Raw genomic sequence first — 15,406 nt, 5'->3', positions numbered from 1 at the left:
GCCTGTGCTTGTCCACCTCAGCCACTTTAAAACAGGTGGATTTCAACTCCCAGAATTCCCATGCTGGCTGGGAATCATGGAAGTTGAAGTCCACCCATCTTAAAGCATGCTGTCTGGGGAAATTCTGGAAATTCTTAAAATATTAGAATATCGCATCCTGTTTTGGGTTGCCATGATATGAAAAAGATGTGGAGACTTTAGAAAGAGTGCAGAGAAGAGCAAGAAAGAGGATTAGGGGACTGGAGGCTCAAACGTATGAAGAACGGTTGCAGGAACTGGGTATGTCTAGTTTAATGAAGAGAAGGACTAGGGGAGACATGAGAGCAGTCTTCCAATATCTCAGGGGCTGCCCCAAAGAAGAAGGAGTCAAGCTATCTTCCAAAGCACCTGAAAGCAGGACAAGAAGCAATGGGTGGAAATTAACCAAGGAGAGAAGCAACATAGAAATAAGGAGAAATTTCCTAATAGTGAGAACAATTGACCAGTGGAACAACTTGCCTCCAGAAGTTGTGAATGCTCCAACACTGGAAGTGTTTAAGAAGAGGTTGGATGGCCATTGGTCTGAAATGGTATAGGATCTCCTGCTTGAACAGAGGGTTAGACTAGAAAATCTCTAAGGTCCTTTTCCAACTCCTACATTCTATTAAAGTTACCTGGTTTGGGTCTGGCTTAGCCTGACAGATGACTTTGCTTTAAACATAATTCAAAGCTGCTTTCTCTTCGGACTTTTTCTCTGTCTTGCAGGAGGAGGACTTGTGGGCTCAGGAGGTTTTCAACATGGCCAAGTGGACCTCCTGAATCGGCCACTCCTGTCCAGTTAACGGAATTCCCAGGTTTTTTTGGAGTGTCTCGGGCAAGGCAATAAACGAAGAGAGTTGTTACCCGTCTCTTGGTCCCTTCTACTAAAGAATGAACACAATGCTTGCCCTACAGCAGTGTTTCTCAACCTTGGGCACTTGAAGAGGGGTGGACTTCAACTCCCAGAATTCCCCTGTCAACATAGGTTTTAAGATGGGTGGACTTTAGCTCTCATGCTGCTTGAGACATTTGGGGAAATGAAGTCCACCCCTCTTAAAGCATGCTGGCTGGGGGATTCTGGGAATTGAAGTCCACCCCTCTTAAAGCATGCTGGCTGGGGGATTCTGGGAGTTGAAGTCCACCCATCTTAATGTGGCCAAGATTGAGAAACATCAGTGGATCCCAAGGCAAGAAAGGCAGTTAGTCCTGATTTTTTGCAGGGAGGCCATTTCTCAGAATTTCTTCCAAGCCCAAAACAAGCCCAGTTCCCGATAACTTCACTAGCTCCTCTACATACAAGAAGTCGTCAACTTACGGCCACAATTGAGCCCAAAGTTTAAGTTGCTCAGCGAGAAATTCATTATGTGAGTTTTGCTCCTGTTTTACGACATTTCTCGCCACATTTGTTAAGTGAATCCCTGCCGTCGTTAAGTTAGGGACTGAGTTGTCAAGCGAATCCGACTTCCCCGTCGACTTTGCTTGCCAGAAGATCTCAAAAGGGGAATCACGCATGATCCCGGGGACACCACGACCGTCATAAATACGAGTCAGTGGTCAAAGCACCCGAATGTAAATTGCGTGCGCGTGGGGATGTGGCAACAGTCGTGTGAAAAACGGTCCTACGTCAACTTTTTCCAGCGCCCTTCTAACTTCAGACGGGTCACTAAACGAACCGTTGTAAGCCGAGGGCTACCTGTGTTAGTGCCTACTAACTGTGTTAGTAACTCTGTTAGTAATTAGTGGCTGGCTAGGCGGCTCAGCAGTTAAGACGCTGAGCTTGTTGGTCGGAAAGGTTGGCAGTTTGGCGGTTCGAATCCAGGGGTGAAATCCAGCAGGTTCTGGCAGGTTCTGGAGAACCGGTAGCGGAAATTTTGAGTAGTTCAGAGAACCGGCAAATATCACCTCTGGCTGGCCCCAGAGTGGGGTGGGAATGGGGATTTTGCAGTATCCTTCCCCTGGAGTGGGGAGGGAATGGGGATTCTGCAGTATCCTTCCCTTGGAATGGGGAGGGAATTTATTTATTTATTTAATTTTAATTTTATTTTGATTTATATGCCACCCTTCTCCGGAGACTCAGGGCGGCTTACAATGCGTTAAGCAATAGCCTTCATACTTTTGTATAGGCCTGCTTAGTAGGGCTTTCGCCCCCCCCCCAAGCGGTGTTCTTTTTTTATACAAAGTCAGCTTATTGCCCCCCACAATCCGGGTCCTCATTTTACCTCCCTCGGAAGGATGGAAGGCTGAGTCAACCTTGAGCCTGGTGAGATTTGAACTCGCAGTAATTGCAGGCAGCTGGAAGCTAAATGCTACCTTTAACAGTAGCATTAGTCTGCTGCGTCACTCAGGCTCCTGGGTGGGGATTTTGCAGTACCCTTCCCCCTGGAGTGGGGAGGGAATGGGGATTTTGCAATATCCTTTCCCCTGGTTTGGGGAGGGAATGGAGATTTTGCAGTATCTTACCCCTGCCACGCCCACCAAGCAGCCACGCCCACAGAACCCGTAGTAAAAACATTTAAATTTTCACCACTGTTCGAATCTCTAGTATAGGGTCTCCTGCGTGAGCAGGGGGTTGGACTAGATGACCTCCGAGGTCCCTTCCAATTCTTGTTACCTGTATGGAGGGGAAGGTGGTGCTTTCCCGTTGCCCCTCCGCTCCTAAACCGGACCCGACCCCACTTAGCTTCCCCCAAGGCCCACCGAGGCGGGCAGCTACCGCCCCTTAGCGGTGCCAAGGCGCCGCTGCAATGAGACTCCTTGCAATTTTAAAGGCGAGAAGCGGCGTTGGGCGGGTTGCATAACGGCGGAGCCAGCCGGGGGCGTCCCATCCCACCAACCTGCCGACCCCCGATCGGCGAGGGGTGGTGGGTGGGCCGAGGAGGAGGAGATTTGGGGAGGGTCGCCTGGCCTGGCGGGAATCGCTGGCAGGGGGCGGCGGGATGCCCTCCTGGCCCGGGCCGGGGTCTCTCTGCCGCAATCCCCGCAGCAGGGCAGCCCGGCCCGTTTCCTTCCCTTCGGCTGGCCGGCTTCCTCTTCCGCGCTTGGGAGGCGGAGGCTCCCCACGCGGCCCTGCCCGCCGCTTGCCTGCCTCGCCTGGGCGGCCGGGCTGAGCCGCCTTCCTCCTGCAGCGCCCCGATGTCGGCGGAGGGCGCCGGGGGAGGGTCGGCGCCCTGCTGGGTCTCGCTCTTCTCCTGCCTCGGCTTGGCCTGCTCCTACGTGGGCAGCCTCTACGTCTGGAAGAGCCACCTGCCCAGGTGAGGCCGGGGAGGGAGGGGGGGTTGGAGAATGGGGGGGGGGAGAGCTGCAGACCCTCCCCCTGCGGGCCTTCCCCCCCTCCCCTCCAGCCTGGCTTGGATCCCCCTGCAAGAGGCTTGGGGGAGGGGGCTTTTCCCTCCTGGAAATGCTTTGGGGGGGTGGGAATTGTATCCTGAAGCCCCTTTTTGCAAAAATTGGGGAGGGGGGAGGCCAATCCAAGCCCCAAAAGGCTAGGTGGCTCAGTGGCTAAGACGCTGAGCTTGGTCGATCAGAAAAGTTCGGCGGTTCCGAATTCCCTAGGACAGGTCTCCCAAAGGCGGGGGTTGGACTAGATGACCTCCAAGGTCCCCTTCCGACTCCGTTTACTGTTTAAACTTTTGGAGAGCTTCTCTGCCACGGGGAAACAAACCCATCAGCCGGTCTTGTGAATGAACAGATCGGCTCCCTTTTAAGTCTGCACTGCATAATATTCCACCCTCCCTTTTCCTTCCTGGGGGCAGCAAGATTTTTTTTGGGAAGGGCACTTTTTCAAACTTAGGTTTTCCTTCTTTTAGGGACCACCCGGCGGTCATTAAACGCCGCTTCACCAGCGTCCTGGTAGTCTCCACCTTCTCGCCCCTCTTCATCTGGGTCTGGAAAGAGGTGACGGGCATTAAGGTGAGGACGCCCCCGCTTTAAGGAATCCAGAAATCTGGCCTGATTTTACCCTGAGATTTCTGGTGTTTCAAAGATTGGTTTATTTCTTTAGAAGCTACTTTGTTGTTGTTGTTTTAAATCAAAGTGAATCCAAAGAGCAAATGTTAACAAACAGCAGGTGAAAAGTGGAGGTGAGAAGCCCAACTGCAATCCAAAGTTTTGAAATGCTGGATTTGAGAATTATTTTTCCCGGGATCTTGAAGCAACCGTGTTCCGATAGATAGAAAATAGATAAAATCTCCCTTTGCTGGATATGTTTGGTGGCCACAGCCCTGCGAAATATCCTGCAGAGAGAACCGACAGAAAAACTAACGTTTGACCCGAATGTAAATTTCAAACCTCTTTTGCTTACGATGCCCTTATTATGACGGTTTCCATCTTACGTTGCATTAAAAAAAAAAAAAGAAAATTCGGTAACCGAAGTTTGCGATGCAGCCTTCGTAAGGTAGCGTGTCAGCTTATTGTGGCAAAAAGTGTTTTTAGTTCAAGAAACAGCCTTGTTGAAATAGATTGATCCCGTAACAGAAGCAATATTGGATGAAAAAAGATGGCTATAATTATATTAGCATGCACGTAGATTGGTGTGGGAAAAGGAGCTGCTTCAAAATATATTGCAAGTTTGCCAAAGAATTGCTTGGATGGTGAGATTTAATACATAAATTTATATATAATACATAAATTTTTAATTAAATTAAATAATTTTTACTACATAGATTAGGGGCTTACACAATTTATTTATTTATTTGTTTGTATCCTGCCTTTATTTTTACAAATAACTCAACAGTGGCGAACATATCAAATACTCCTTCCTCCTCCTATTTTCCCCACAACCACCACCTAGTGAAGCGGGTTGGGCTGAGAGAGAGGGAGTGGCCCAAAGTCACCCAGCCGGCTTTGATGCCTAAGGCAGGACTAGAACTCACCGTCTCCTGGTGATTGGCCGAAAGCAGGGGTCTGCAACCTTAAACACTCAAAGAGCCATTTGGACCCGTTTCCCACAGAAAAGAAAACACCGGGAGCCACAAAACCCTTCCCGTGCCTGATTATTTCTTGAGTGGCCATAAAACTAGCATATGTAGTTGAATGAAACATTCTGTTTTCTTCTGAAACTTTTCTTGATTTATCCATGGTTGGCCTACTGGAGGTTGAAAAGCTCAATAAATTGCATTCTGGCGGTTGTGACGTATATTTTGAGTGACAGGGAGCCGCAGCAGAGGGGTGAAAGAGCCACATGCGGCTCCAGAGCCGCAGGTTTCTGACCCCTGATCTAGCCACTGCTAAAATGTGTCCCATATCAAAAAACATTCAGTTTCTTCTTTACCCTTAATAGCAAGCGTTAGTCTATCCATTTCTGCGCATTCTAATATTTTCTTAATTTCATTCCCCTCAGACGGGACCTCCATCATTTTTCCATTGTTGCGCAAATGCAATTCTAGTTGCGGTTAATATATGCAAGACCAGATATGTAGTCTTTTTATCATACATAGTCCTAAAAGTTTCTTGAGACGCGCAAAAGCGCTCCGGGTCCAACCTGTGTTGAAAAGGACGTTTCCTAGGAGAAGGTTTGGGCCATCCACCCACTCTTGACGGCTTCCATCCGTGACTTGAGTCATTCTGAAGTGTTTGATGGCTGCCTTCACTGCAGCGTACTTAAATCAAGATAATTACAACCTGGTAAAAATAGTCGTGCTACCCAGCACTCCCAATGCGCAATTAGCTTGGTTGCAGTTGTTTGGTGTGTGTGTGTGTGTGTGTATAGAGTGGTTAAATCCATTGGTTCATCCCTGCCTCCGTATGTGGGAGGAAGGCAGAAAATGGGTTGATTTAGCAGCCGGTTTAAATGCGTCGTCATCGACGAAGCCACGGTTGAAGTGATAGGGGAGGCCTTCCAGCTCGTGGGTTTGAAATAAAAGATAGAAGGAAACCCTTTGGGCCCTCCCAAAGCACATTCATCCCATTGGGGATGATGGGAGTTGTGGGTGAAATCGTGGTGGCCTCTCACCGAACGAAGTAAAAGTTGCGTGACAGCAAGATGGGGGCGGCATATCAATTTAATAAATAAATAAAAAGTGTATTTCCAGGAAGTCTTAAGATGGTACCCTATAATATCTTGATCCGGTTTGGTCTAAGTGGTTAAGACATCAGGCTAAAAACCGGGAGACGGTGAGTTCTAGTGTTGCCTTGGCCATGAAAGATAGCTGGGTGACTTTGGGCCAATCATCAGGAGACGGTGAGTTCTGGTCCTGCTTTGGCTATGAAAGATAGCTGGGTGACGTTGGGCCAATCACCAGGAGACTGAGAGTTCTAGTGTTGCCGTGGCCATGAAAGACAGCTGGGTGACTTTGAGCCAATCACCAGGAGACTGTGAGTTCTAATGTCCCCTTGGCCATGAAAGACAGCTGGGTGACATTGGACCAATCACTAGGTGTCCGGTGAGTTCTAGTCCTATCTTAGGTGTGAAGCTGACTGGGTGACTTCGGGCCGATCTTTCTCTCCCACCTCACGGGATGTTTTGGTGGGGATACTAAGAGGAAGGAAGGAGCCTTAGGTTTCTCCCAACACCTGGAGTAATAACGACAGGATAAAAAAAAAAAAATCGCTCCTTTTGCTGAACCTCTCCAGTGGCTGAAAAGTCAGTTCGCAGCAGGATTGAAACCTGCAACTTAATTTTGTCGAAGGCCACTTTAGAGGCGAGAAGAGGCGAGGTGCCATTTTCCTTTGCTGCTTATGGGTGGAGTCAGGAGGGGAAGAGGGGAGATGGTGCTTGAGGGGTGATGATGATGATGATGATGATGATGAAGGTATCCCCTCTTCTGCTCAGCCAGATGCATCCCTGCTCACCTTGATGGGGTTCCGGCTGGAGGGCATCTTGCCAGCGACTCTGCTGCCTTTGCTGCTGACGGTGGTAAGGGTGGCTCGTTGTTGGGGTGACACGTCCTTCTTTTGACAACCTGGGTTTTCACGAAGGCTGGCCCTGAAACCTTCCCTGTCCAAGGGTGGGCTTCAAAAATTTTAGCAAAGGGTTCCCTGCCCGATTGTTGGGTGGGCGTGGCCATGGTGGGTGTGGCCTAGTCAGCCTCCTGCACCACAGTAGGGTGTGAGAGGGTTTTTGTCCTCCCCGGGCTCCGGAGGTTTTCCTCAAGCCTACGGGAGGGCGAAAATGGCCTCCCCAGGCTCCAGAGGCCCTCTAGAGGCCAGAAACGGGCCTGAACTTTCCGAACTTCCGGTAGGCCCGTTTTTCGCCCTCCCCGAGCCTCTGCGCACGCCCTGCAGTTACCTGCATCCAAAACGGGCTGCGTGGGGACTCCTGGGAGGGGTGGGATAGGGTGGGCGGGGCCAGCCAGAAGTGGGATTTGGGGGTTCTCCGAACTGCACAGAATCTTAGCTAGAGGTTCTCTCGAACCCCCAGCAGCCCACCCTTGTTCCTGTCCATAGCTGGTGCTGGATGCTGCTTCATAGAAGGCTACTGGAGGTAGGTGGGTGGGTGGGTGGGTGGGTGGGAATAAGTTATTTTTAATTTTTAAAACAGGCGGGTTTTCTACAACGTCGCAGTGAACGTGGTTTTCTCCTGTCTTCCCAGATCCTATTTCTCGGCCCCCTCATCCAGCTGTCCATGGACTGTCCCTGGGACATGGTGGACGGCTTAAGAGTGGCCTTCGGTAAGATTCTGCTGATGGGCTTTGCGTTGAGATAATAGAAAATATTATTTCACTAAAAGGGAGTGGATGAATATTTTTGTGGGGGAGGGGGGTCATATTTTCTTCCGGTGGATATGTATTGTGTTTTGGTGAATATGGGTGGGGCCAGAGCACTTTATAGGTGGAGCCAAGCTTTTGTAAGTTCCCACTGTCTATGTCAGTGTTTCTCAACCGTGGCCCCTTTAAGAGGAGGGGTGGACTTCAACTTCCATGGCTGGCTGAGGGATTCTGGGAGTTGAAGTCCTGTCCTCCTTAAAGGGGCCAAGCTTGAGAAATACTGGCCTCGCTACAGGTATTCCTTATAGGTTATGACCACAATTCAGACCTGAATTTTGGTGGCTAAGCAAGACGGTGGGTTGAGCGTCTTGGGCCCACTTTGACAACCATTTTTTGCCACAGTTGTTAAGCGAAACACCACAGTTGTTAAAACGACTCACGCGGTTGTTAAAACGAATCCGGCTTCCCTCATTTGCATGTGCTGGCTGGGAAAGTCGTAAACGGCGATTACATGACCCCGGGACATTGCAACCGTCATAAATATGAGTCAGTTGCCAAGCGTCCACATTTCGATCACGTGGTCGTGGGGTAGTGCTGCAACGGTCATAAACGTGAACCAAGGGGCGCAAGTCCCTTTTTGAGTGCCGCTGTAATTTCGAACGGTCACTAAATGAACGGTTGTAAGTCAAGGACTACCTATAGTTGATTCTCGGTGGCAGTTCAGATGATCCTATCACAACCTCCTCAACTGAACAGGGTGTTCATTGCTATTTTTCCCCCGCTCAAAAGATCAAGGCCTGCGTGTGTGTTTTTTTTGGGGGGGGGGGTCAGTAACACCGCTTCTACTCCTCCCAGACCCCAGGTTTTGGGTCCTCTGCCTCACCGACATGCGCTGGCTGCGCAACCAAGTCATTGCGCCCTTCACCGAAGAGCTGGTCTTCCGGGCCTGCATGGTGCCCATGTTGGTGCCCTGCACGGGAGTAGGACTGGCCATCGTCACCTGCCCGCTCTTCTTTGGAGTCGGTGAGTTTTTGATTGATTGGTTGATTGATTGATTAGATGTATTTGCCACCCACCTCGCTTCAAAGCTCTACATCTTCAATGAGAGGAGGAAATAAGCCCCGAGCCGCTGCTGGCTTTTGCCAGCTTCTGACCCAGTTTCTTAAAGTGCCTCATTCTGTTATTGTATCAGCTTATGGCTGCCTTCCGCTTACAACTTCCCAACAGCTTACAGCTATTAACTCTTTATATCCTGACATCTTTTTGCCTGGATGTGGCTGCATGCTTTGGAGCTGAGGGGCACTATTAGAGGGTGGGGTGGGGTAGGGTCTTCCCTGAGAAGGCTGGGTCTTCCTCCAAGGGGCTGCCATCATTACTAAACCCCCACATGTACCAGAAGGCGAAGAGGGATAATGTATGAATTGTGGAGTCTTTGGTGCTCTCTGAGCTCGAGACGTTTCACGACCCAACTAGGTAACCTCATCAGTGCTGGAAGGGATTGGGGGCTTGCCCTCTTCTAGGAGCACTGATGAAGTTACCTAGTTGGGTCGTGAAACGTCTACAAGAAAACTACCGAGCTCAGAGATCACCCCACATTTCTTTCAACCCTGATTAGGTGGCACAGTGCCTAAGACACTGAGCTTGTCGATCAGAAAGGTCAGCAGTTCGGCAGTTTGAATCCCTAGTACAGGTCTCTTGCGTGAGCAGGGGGTTGGACTAAATGACCTCCAAGACCCCTTCCAACTCTGTTACTGTTAACTGTAGGTAGAAATATTCTATCAATAATGTGTGAATGCCCGATATATATATTTTTGGGGCAAATGGGCCCTTCCTTGGGGCATAATTTCCTAAATATAAAAAAAGGATCTTTTTGCTTTCGACCTCCTTGCTTTCTTCCTTGGGGTTATTAAAATCTAATCGAAATAAGCTCCGATGGGATAGGGAATCGGGTGGGACAGGAAGCTCCAGATGGAACTTCAATTTGAATCGCTTGGTTGATTTGGAAAAGGAAGCTCCCATTTGGGTTGTTCTGAATTTCATAAAAGCTAAAGAAAATCAACCTGGTTAGACCAGCGCGCCCCCCCCCCCCACCTTGTGAGCACCAGGGTTTTTCCGTGGGTTGGAGGCAGCGTCCACCTGCAACCCATGGATGGGGCTTCGCTTGCTTGCGTGGCCCGGTTGCTGGCATGGTACCGGTCCACGGACCAAAGGTTGGGTTCGACATTGAATAAGAGACTTCCAGAAAACTGCAAATCTGGAGGCTTTAGCTGGAAAGCTTTAAAAAAAAACCACTCCAGAAAAATCAGCATCCACATCCATGCGGTTGCCAAGCCAACTCCACGGGTGGAAGTCAGCAAGAGTCAAGATTGGCTCAAAGTAGGCTAATTTTTATTCCGAAGCGAGGATGTCAGCAAGATGCTTTGGTTAACTCTACCTGTGAAGAAGAACGCTGCTTCTTGGATAGGTAAAGGTAAAGAAGGTTCCCCTCGCACATATGTGCTAGTTGTTCCTGACTCTAGGGGGCGGTGCTCATCTCCGTTTCAAAGCCGAAGAGCCAGCGCTGCCCGAAGATGTCTCCGTGGTCATGTGGCCAGCATGACTTAAACGCCAAAGGCGCACGGAAAACGCTGTTCCCTTCCCACCAAAGGAGGTCCCTGTTTTTCTACTTGCATTTTTTTACTTGCTTTTGAACTGCTAGGTTGGCAGAAGCTGGGACAAGGAACGGGAGCTCACCCCGTAACGCAGCACAAGGGATTCGAACCTCCGAACTGCAACCTTTCGATCGACAAGCTCAGCATCTTAGCTACATCCCTTTCTTCTTGGCTAGGGGATGACATATAGTCCTCGACGTACAGCCCCAATTAGGAGCAGACTCTCCCGTGGCTGGGAAGTCAGTTGTTAAGTGAGTCTTTTCTGATTCTGTGACCTCATTTTGCCATGGTTAAGCGGCTCATGGCAGTCACTAAGTGAATCATGCGGTTGGTCAGCAAATCTGGCTCCCCTCCTTCCCCCCCAATTGACGTTGGGGGGTCAGAAGGCTGCTGAGAAGGTCACAAATGTGACTCTGGATGCTACAGTTGTTGTAAAGCATCTGAATTTTGATCGTGGGGGGAATGTGGTTTAAGTGCGAGGACCAGTTGTAAGTCCCTTACAACTCCGTCATTCGTCACTAAACGAACGGTCGTAAGTTGAGGACTATCTATAACGCCCAGGAGAACGTAAGGCCCCTATTTTGCCAGTCCAGATAGTCCTCGACTTAAGACCACAATTGAGCCCAAAATTTCTGTTAAAACGAGACATTTCTTAAAAGTGAGCTTTGCCCCGTTTTACGACCTTTCTTGCCTCAGTCGTTAAGCGAATTGCTGCAGTCGATAAGTCAGTAACCCGGTTGTTAAGTGAATCGGGCTTCCCCATAGACTCAAGCTTGTCAGCAGGTCGCAAAAGGGAATCGCGTATGTCCCTGGTACACAGTGACAGTCGTTAAGTATGAAACAGTTGCCAAGCGTCTGACTTTTGGGGATGCTGCAAAGATAGTAACTTTGAAAGACCGTCGTCACTTTTTTTTCCAGTGCCGTCGTAACTTGGAACGGTCGCTAAACGAACTGTTGTAAGTTGAGGACTACCTATATGTGGGTGTTTTTTGTTTTTTTTTTAACATCTTAAATTATTTTTCCTTTCCGCAGCTCATTTCCATCACGTCATTGAGCAGCTGCGGTTTCGCCAAGGAAGCAGAGCCAGTATTTTCCTTTCCGCAGGTGGGGCATCCGTCAGTCCTGGCAGGACCGTCACTAAACGGGAGCAAGGCAGGGGAATGTCGGGTTGGAAGCTCCCAATAAAAACATCCCAATCGGGACCAAAATTTTCCAAAGTTGAACGCTGGGAAAAGAGGCTTAAAACCAGACCGTTACGTGTAGGGTTTTTGTCATCATCATTGTTTTGAATTTATGGCTGATATACCATTTGAAGAAAAAACGGTGAATTTGAATTGGCTGTTTCCCCACCACGTGCTTTTATCATGTCCAAGAGCTCTGATGACTCTTTGCAAAGGGACAAACTGATTTACTCCTAATTTAATTTTAATGTAGCTCAGGGTACCGTGGGGTATTAGAGTATCCTAATTTAATTTTTTTTTTGTAACTCAGGGTATTGTGGGAACCTTGCCTTGGTGGGTTGTTTTATACCTTGAGCGCCCGTCCCCCCAAAAAACAGCTCCGTTTGATACCCTTGGCCAAGTGTGTCAATTGTGTAGTGGAGTTGCTCCGTGCATTTACTCGGGAGGCAATGCAAACCCAAAAGACGAAAAAGGGGGTCAGAGAAATGGGGGCATTCTGGGAGTTGAAGTCCAGACATCTTAAAAGTCGGCAAGATTCAGAAAAACTGAATATCTATCATCGCCTGAAGTTGCTCCCGGGGGCGATTACACAGAAGCGTCCCCTTTTTAAATAGGGATTCCCTGCTCCTTCCGTGCAGCCTGCATGCGCACACCGACACACACACACACTCACAATCTTTTCCTAACCAGCTGCTCCCTTCCCCTGCAGTGTTCCAGTTCTCCTACACCGCGATCTTCGGAGCCTACACCGCGTTCCTCTTCATCCGAACAGGTTGGTGAAGGGTTGGTTGGGAGCCGGGATTTTTTTTCTTCCCAGCGTTCTCTTCCCTCTCAGTTGCTCATTTGCATGCAAGTTTCCTCAATCGTTACCTGCCCATTTCCTCTACTGTTAACCTGCCAGGTGAGTCTCTGGAAAGCCATCTCACCCCCGCCTCGAAGGGCTGGGCGGTATAGCTGGGAAACGATGGGAGGTTTTGAATCTAAAAACGGAGACGTTGAGCTGTCTTCTCTGCCAACGATCCGTGTTCAAACCCCCGATTCTGAGCTCTTCTCCCTTTCTATCAAGGCTGATCCAGGATTAAGACAAAGTGGGTGGTTTAAGATAGCCCTGTTGTGTTTTAGTGAACCAATCCTGTTGTTTTTTTTCCCTTTGTAAAAATGAAGAATTGTTTCTCTCACCCGCCTCCCAGCTGTTGTGTCCCACAAGTGGCCAGCAAAGCTGGCAGCAGATTCAAACAGTGAGAAGGTTGGGGAGGAACGTGGGCCAGTCCTGGAGTCTGGGGAAGGCTCGGACGAGGGCTCTGCATCGGAGGCAGAGAAGGGGCCAGGGCCATCTGGGAATTCTTTGCTGCCTCCGGAGTCTGACATCAGTGAGGCAGAAGAACAGCTGGAGCCTGCATGCGCAGAGCTGCCAGGAGACAGGAACAATTAAGGAAACAGGGTCAACTTGGGAGTAAGGCTTGGAGATGATTGGCCCCTCCCATAAGACATAAAAGAGAAGCGAACGGGTCGTGAGCTTTTGCAGGAAGCAGTTAGTTCATCTGGTCGGTAAAAGCTCTGTTTGACTCTGTGCTAAGTTTGGCCCTGCCCTGCGTGTGTCAATTAGTTCTCTGGCAGCATTCCAAGGGAGATAAGGGGGGTGTTTGTAAACACTCCCCTGAAAGACTGTTTGAGAAGCCTTTCGGACTGGGAAGGACAATAATTCACAGCCGTATGGATTAAAGAAGTTTGCCGGGACTAAGTTTGTGCTGTTTACTTTCTAAGGAAATCTAGATCAGAACACCAGCTAAAATTCTTCATTTGGCTTGACCGAAGGCGTTATCGGTCCACCCGACATTGCTGGGTGGTGGCTTTTCCACCAAGGGAAAGCTCGTTTTTTTTTTTCTGCTCCTCGGAAGGGGTGGGGTTCTTCTTTTCACTGTCGCCCTCTCTCCACGCAGGACACCTCATTGGGCCGGTTCTCTGCCACTCCTTCTGCAACTACGTCGGATTCCCTGCAGTGGGCGCAGCCCTGGAACATTCACAGTGTTTCCTGGTGGTCTTCTTTTACCTACTGGGCGTGGTTCTCTTCTTCCTCCTCCTCCTCCCCATGACGGACCCGGCTTTCTTTGGACACCTGCCCATCTGCTCCCTCTCCAGACTGACCTCTCCCGTGGACGGCCTCACCAGCTCTTCCTGGTGCTCCTGACAGCCCCATGGTGCCTCCGCTATGAACACACCTTCGCCCTCTGCCCCCCCTCTCCGGGCGCTGCGCTCTGTGTCCAAATTGCTTCCCAGACGCTGTTCCGCTCCGCAGCTGGGAAGGGCAGGAGCTCCCCTGTTCCCAGAGGCTCCTCACTTCAACTCCATTTGCCACCAATGGGTAGCCACGCTGGCACTCTCACACACCTCCACCCTGAGCCAACCACCCTTTTTCTAGAGATCCCCGGGCCCTTTTCCTCCAGGCCCTGAAGAGTTCTATTTTTTATGAATAAAGTACTTTAAGGAGGCGTCTTGGTTGGTTGAATGGACTCGGACAGGGAATCCCCTGTAAGTGAGATCCAAGCGCTGCTGGTCCTTTCGTTCTCTCCCTTGGCCAGATTTCTCATGGGAATCAGGGTTCTGAGGCAGAGGTGGGTTGCTGCCGATTCGGGCGAACTGGTAGTTAAGATTCTGCGTATTCGGCAAAGCAGCAAATCTCACCACTGGCTGACCCCATCCCTGTTCGTTTTTTGGCCTGTTTTCTGGGCTGTTTGGGGCTGTTATTTGGGCAGAAAACAGCCCCAAAAAACAGGCAGATGTGGGACCCGCCAGTGGTGGGATTAACCTGAACCGGCTGAATCCTATCTCTGCGTTTGAGGTGAGTGGCCGGGAGGCGGGGCTGGTTGTGATGAGTGGCATCACCCACCCAGTCACATGACCAACCAGCCACACCTACCCAGCCAGAGAACCAGTTGTTATTCCAAGTCCCACCACTGCTCTGAGGCCATGAGAAGGACTGCCCACTGGTGGGTTCTGGTAAAGGAGCTCCTTCCTCGGCAGCTGAAGCAAGATTGCCCGGAAAGCAAGATCACTTGAGGGAGAGTAGTCTTAACTCCATCTTTGCTCACTAGTCTTAACTGCTCAAGGAACCAGAGGGGATCCTGTCAAGGCAGAGAATTATCTTTCTCTGCAAGCAGCTGTTAGGCGGGCATCAACCACGGGCTGCAATAGAAGTCAAAAGGGAGCCACAGGATATGTGAGCAGAAGGAAGAGGTCCGGCTTCCAGAATAACTGAGTTGGAAGGGACCTTGTAGGTCATCTAGTCCAAAAAACCCCCACCCAAGGAGGAGACCCTCTACCATTCTAGACAAATGATTGTCCAATCTCTTCTTAAAAGCCTCCAGTGATGGAGCCCCCACAACTTCTGGAGGCAAGTCATTCCACTGGTTAATTGTCCTCACTGTCGGGAAATTCCTCCTTAGTTCTAGATTGCTTCTCTCCTTGATTAGTTTCCATCCATTGTTTCTTGTCCTGCCTTCAGGTGCTTTGGAGAATAGCTTGACCCCCCTCTTCTTTGTGGTAGCCCCTCCAAATACTGGAAGGCTGCCATTATGTCACTCTAGTCCTTCTTTCCACTAGATTATCCATACCCACAGAACGTAGAATAACAGTGTTGGAAGGGACGTTGGAGGTCTTCTAGTCCATCAAACAGGAAACCCTCTGCCATTTCAGAGAAATAGTTGTCCAGTCTCTTCTTAAAAACCTCCAGTGATAGAGGAGCACCCACAACTTCTGGTGGCAAGCCGTTCCACTGATTATTTGTCCCCACTGTCAGGAAATTTCTCCTTAGTTTCAGGTTGCTTCTCACCTTGATTAGTTTCCATAGATGGAATTCCATCCCTTAAGTTTCCATTCTAAGCAACCTTGTGCCAAGCTCACGGCCAGGCCTTTA

The 15,406-nt window shown here is 49.7% G+C and overlaps 2 protein-coding genes across 3 annotated transcripts in view; both read left to right on the top strand.

Moving 5' to 3' along the window:
• Positions 1 to 881, top strand: part of TOP6BL (TOP6B like initiator of meiotic double strand breaks) — a 36,328-nt gene extending 35,447 nt beyond the window's left edge. For both annotated transcript variants that reach the window (XM_087880959.1, XM_087880958.1), the window contains one exon: positions 745 to 881. In XM_087880959.1, the coding sequence (XP_087737085.1) occupies positions 745 to 798 (54 nt within the window). In that variant the 3' untranslated portion in view covers positions 799 to 881. The remainder of the gene's footprint in view (positions 1 to 744) is intronic.
• Positions 882 to 2,756: 1,875 nt separating this feature from the next.
• On the top strand, positions 2,757 to 13,982 carry RCE1 (Ras converting CAAX endopeptidase 1). Its single transcript, XM_034424382.3, has 8 exons — positions 2,757 to 3,269; positions 3,825 to 3,927; positions 6,788 to 6,871; positions 7,547 to 7,625; positions 8,517 to 8,684; positions 11,345 to 11,416; positions 12,203 to 12,265; positions 13,434 to 13,982. Exons 1-8 carry the CDS (start codon positions 3,151 to 3,153, stop codon positions 13,679 to 13,681), a joined length of 936 nt encoding a protein of 311 aa, XP_034280273.1. The 5' UTR covers positions 2,757 to 3,150; the 3' UTR covers positions 13,682 to 13,982.
• The last annotated feature ends 1,424 nt before the right edge of the window (positions 13,983 to 15,406 follow it).

The sequence above is a fragment of the Pantherophis guttatus genome, chromosome 18 (assembly GCF_059756535.1).
Source record: "Pantherophis guttatus breed Tessera chromosome 18, ASM5975653v1, whole genome shotgun sequence".
In the NCBI taxonomy this organism is placed as follows: Eukaryota; Metazoa; Chordata; class Lepidosauria; order Squamata; family Colubridae; genus Pantherophis; species Pantherophis guttatus.
The sequence above is the reverse complement of the archived record's forward strand: the minus strand, read 5'-3'. Positions and strand labels throughout refer to the sequence as shown.

Excerpts from the sequence above, each read along its gene's own strand:
- RCE1 (XM_034424382.3), top strand. The coding sequence starts at position 3,151 with ATGTCGGCGGAGGGCGCCGGGGGAGGGTCGGCGCCCTGCTGGGTCTCG. Across the intron at positions 3,270-3,824 it reads TGGAAGAGCCACCTGCCCAG|GGACCACCCGGCGGTCATTA; the intron begins GTGAGGCCGGGG and ends TCCTTCTTTTAG. Across the intron at positions 8,685-11,344 it reads CCCGCTCTTCTTTGGAGTCG|CTCATTTCCATCACGTCATT; the intron begins GTGAGTTTTTGA and ends TCCTTTCCGCAG.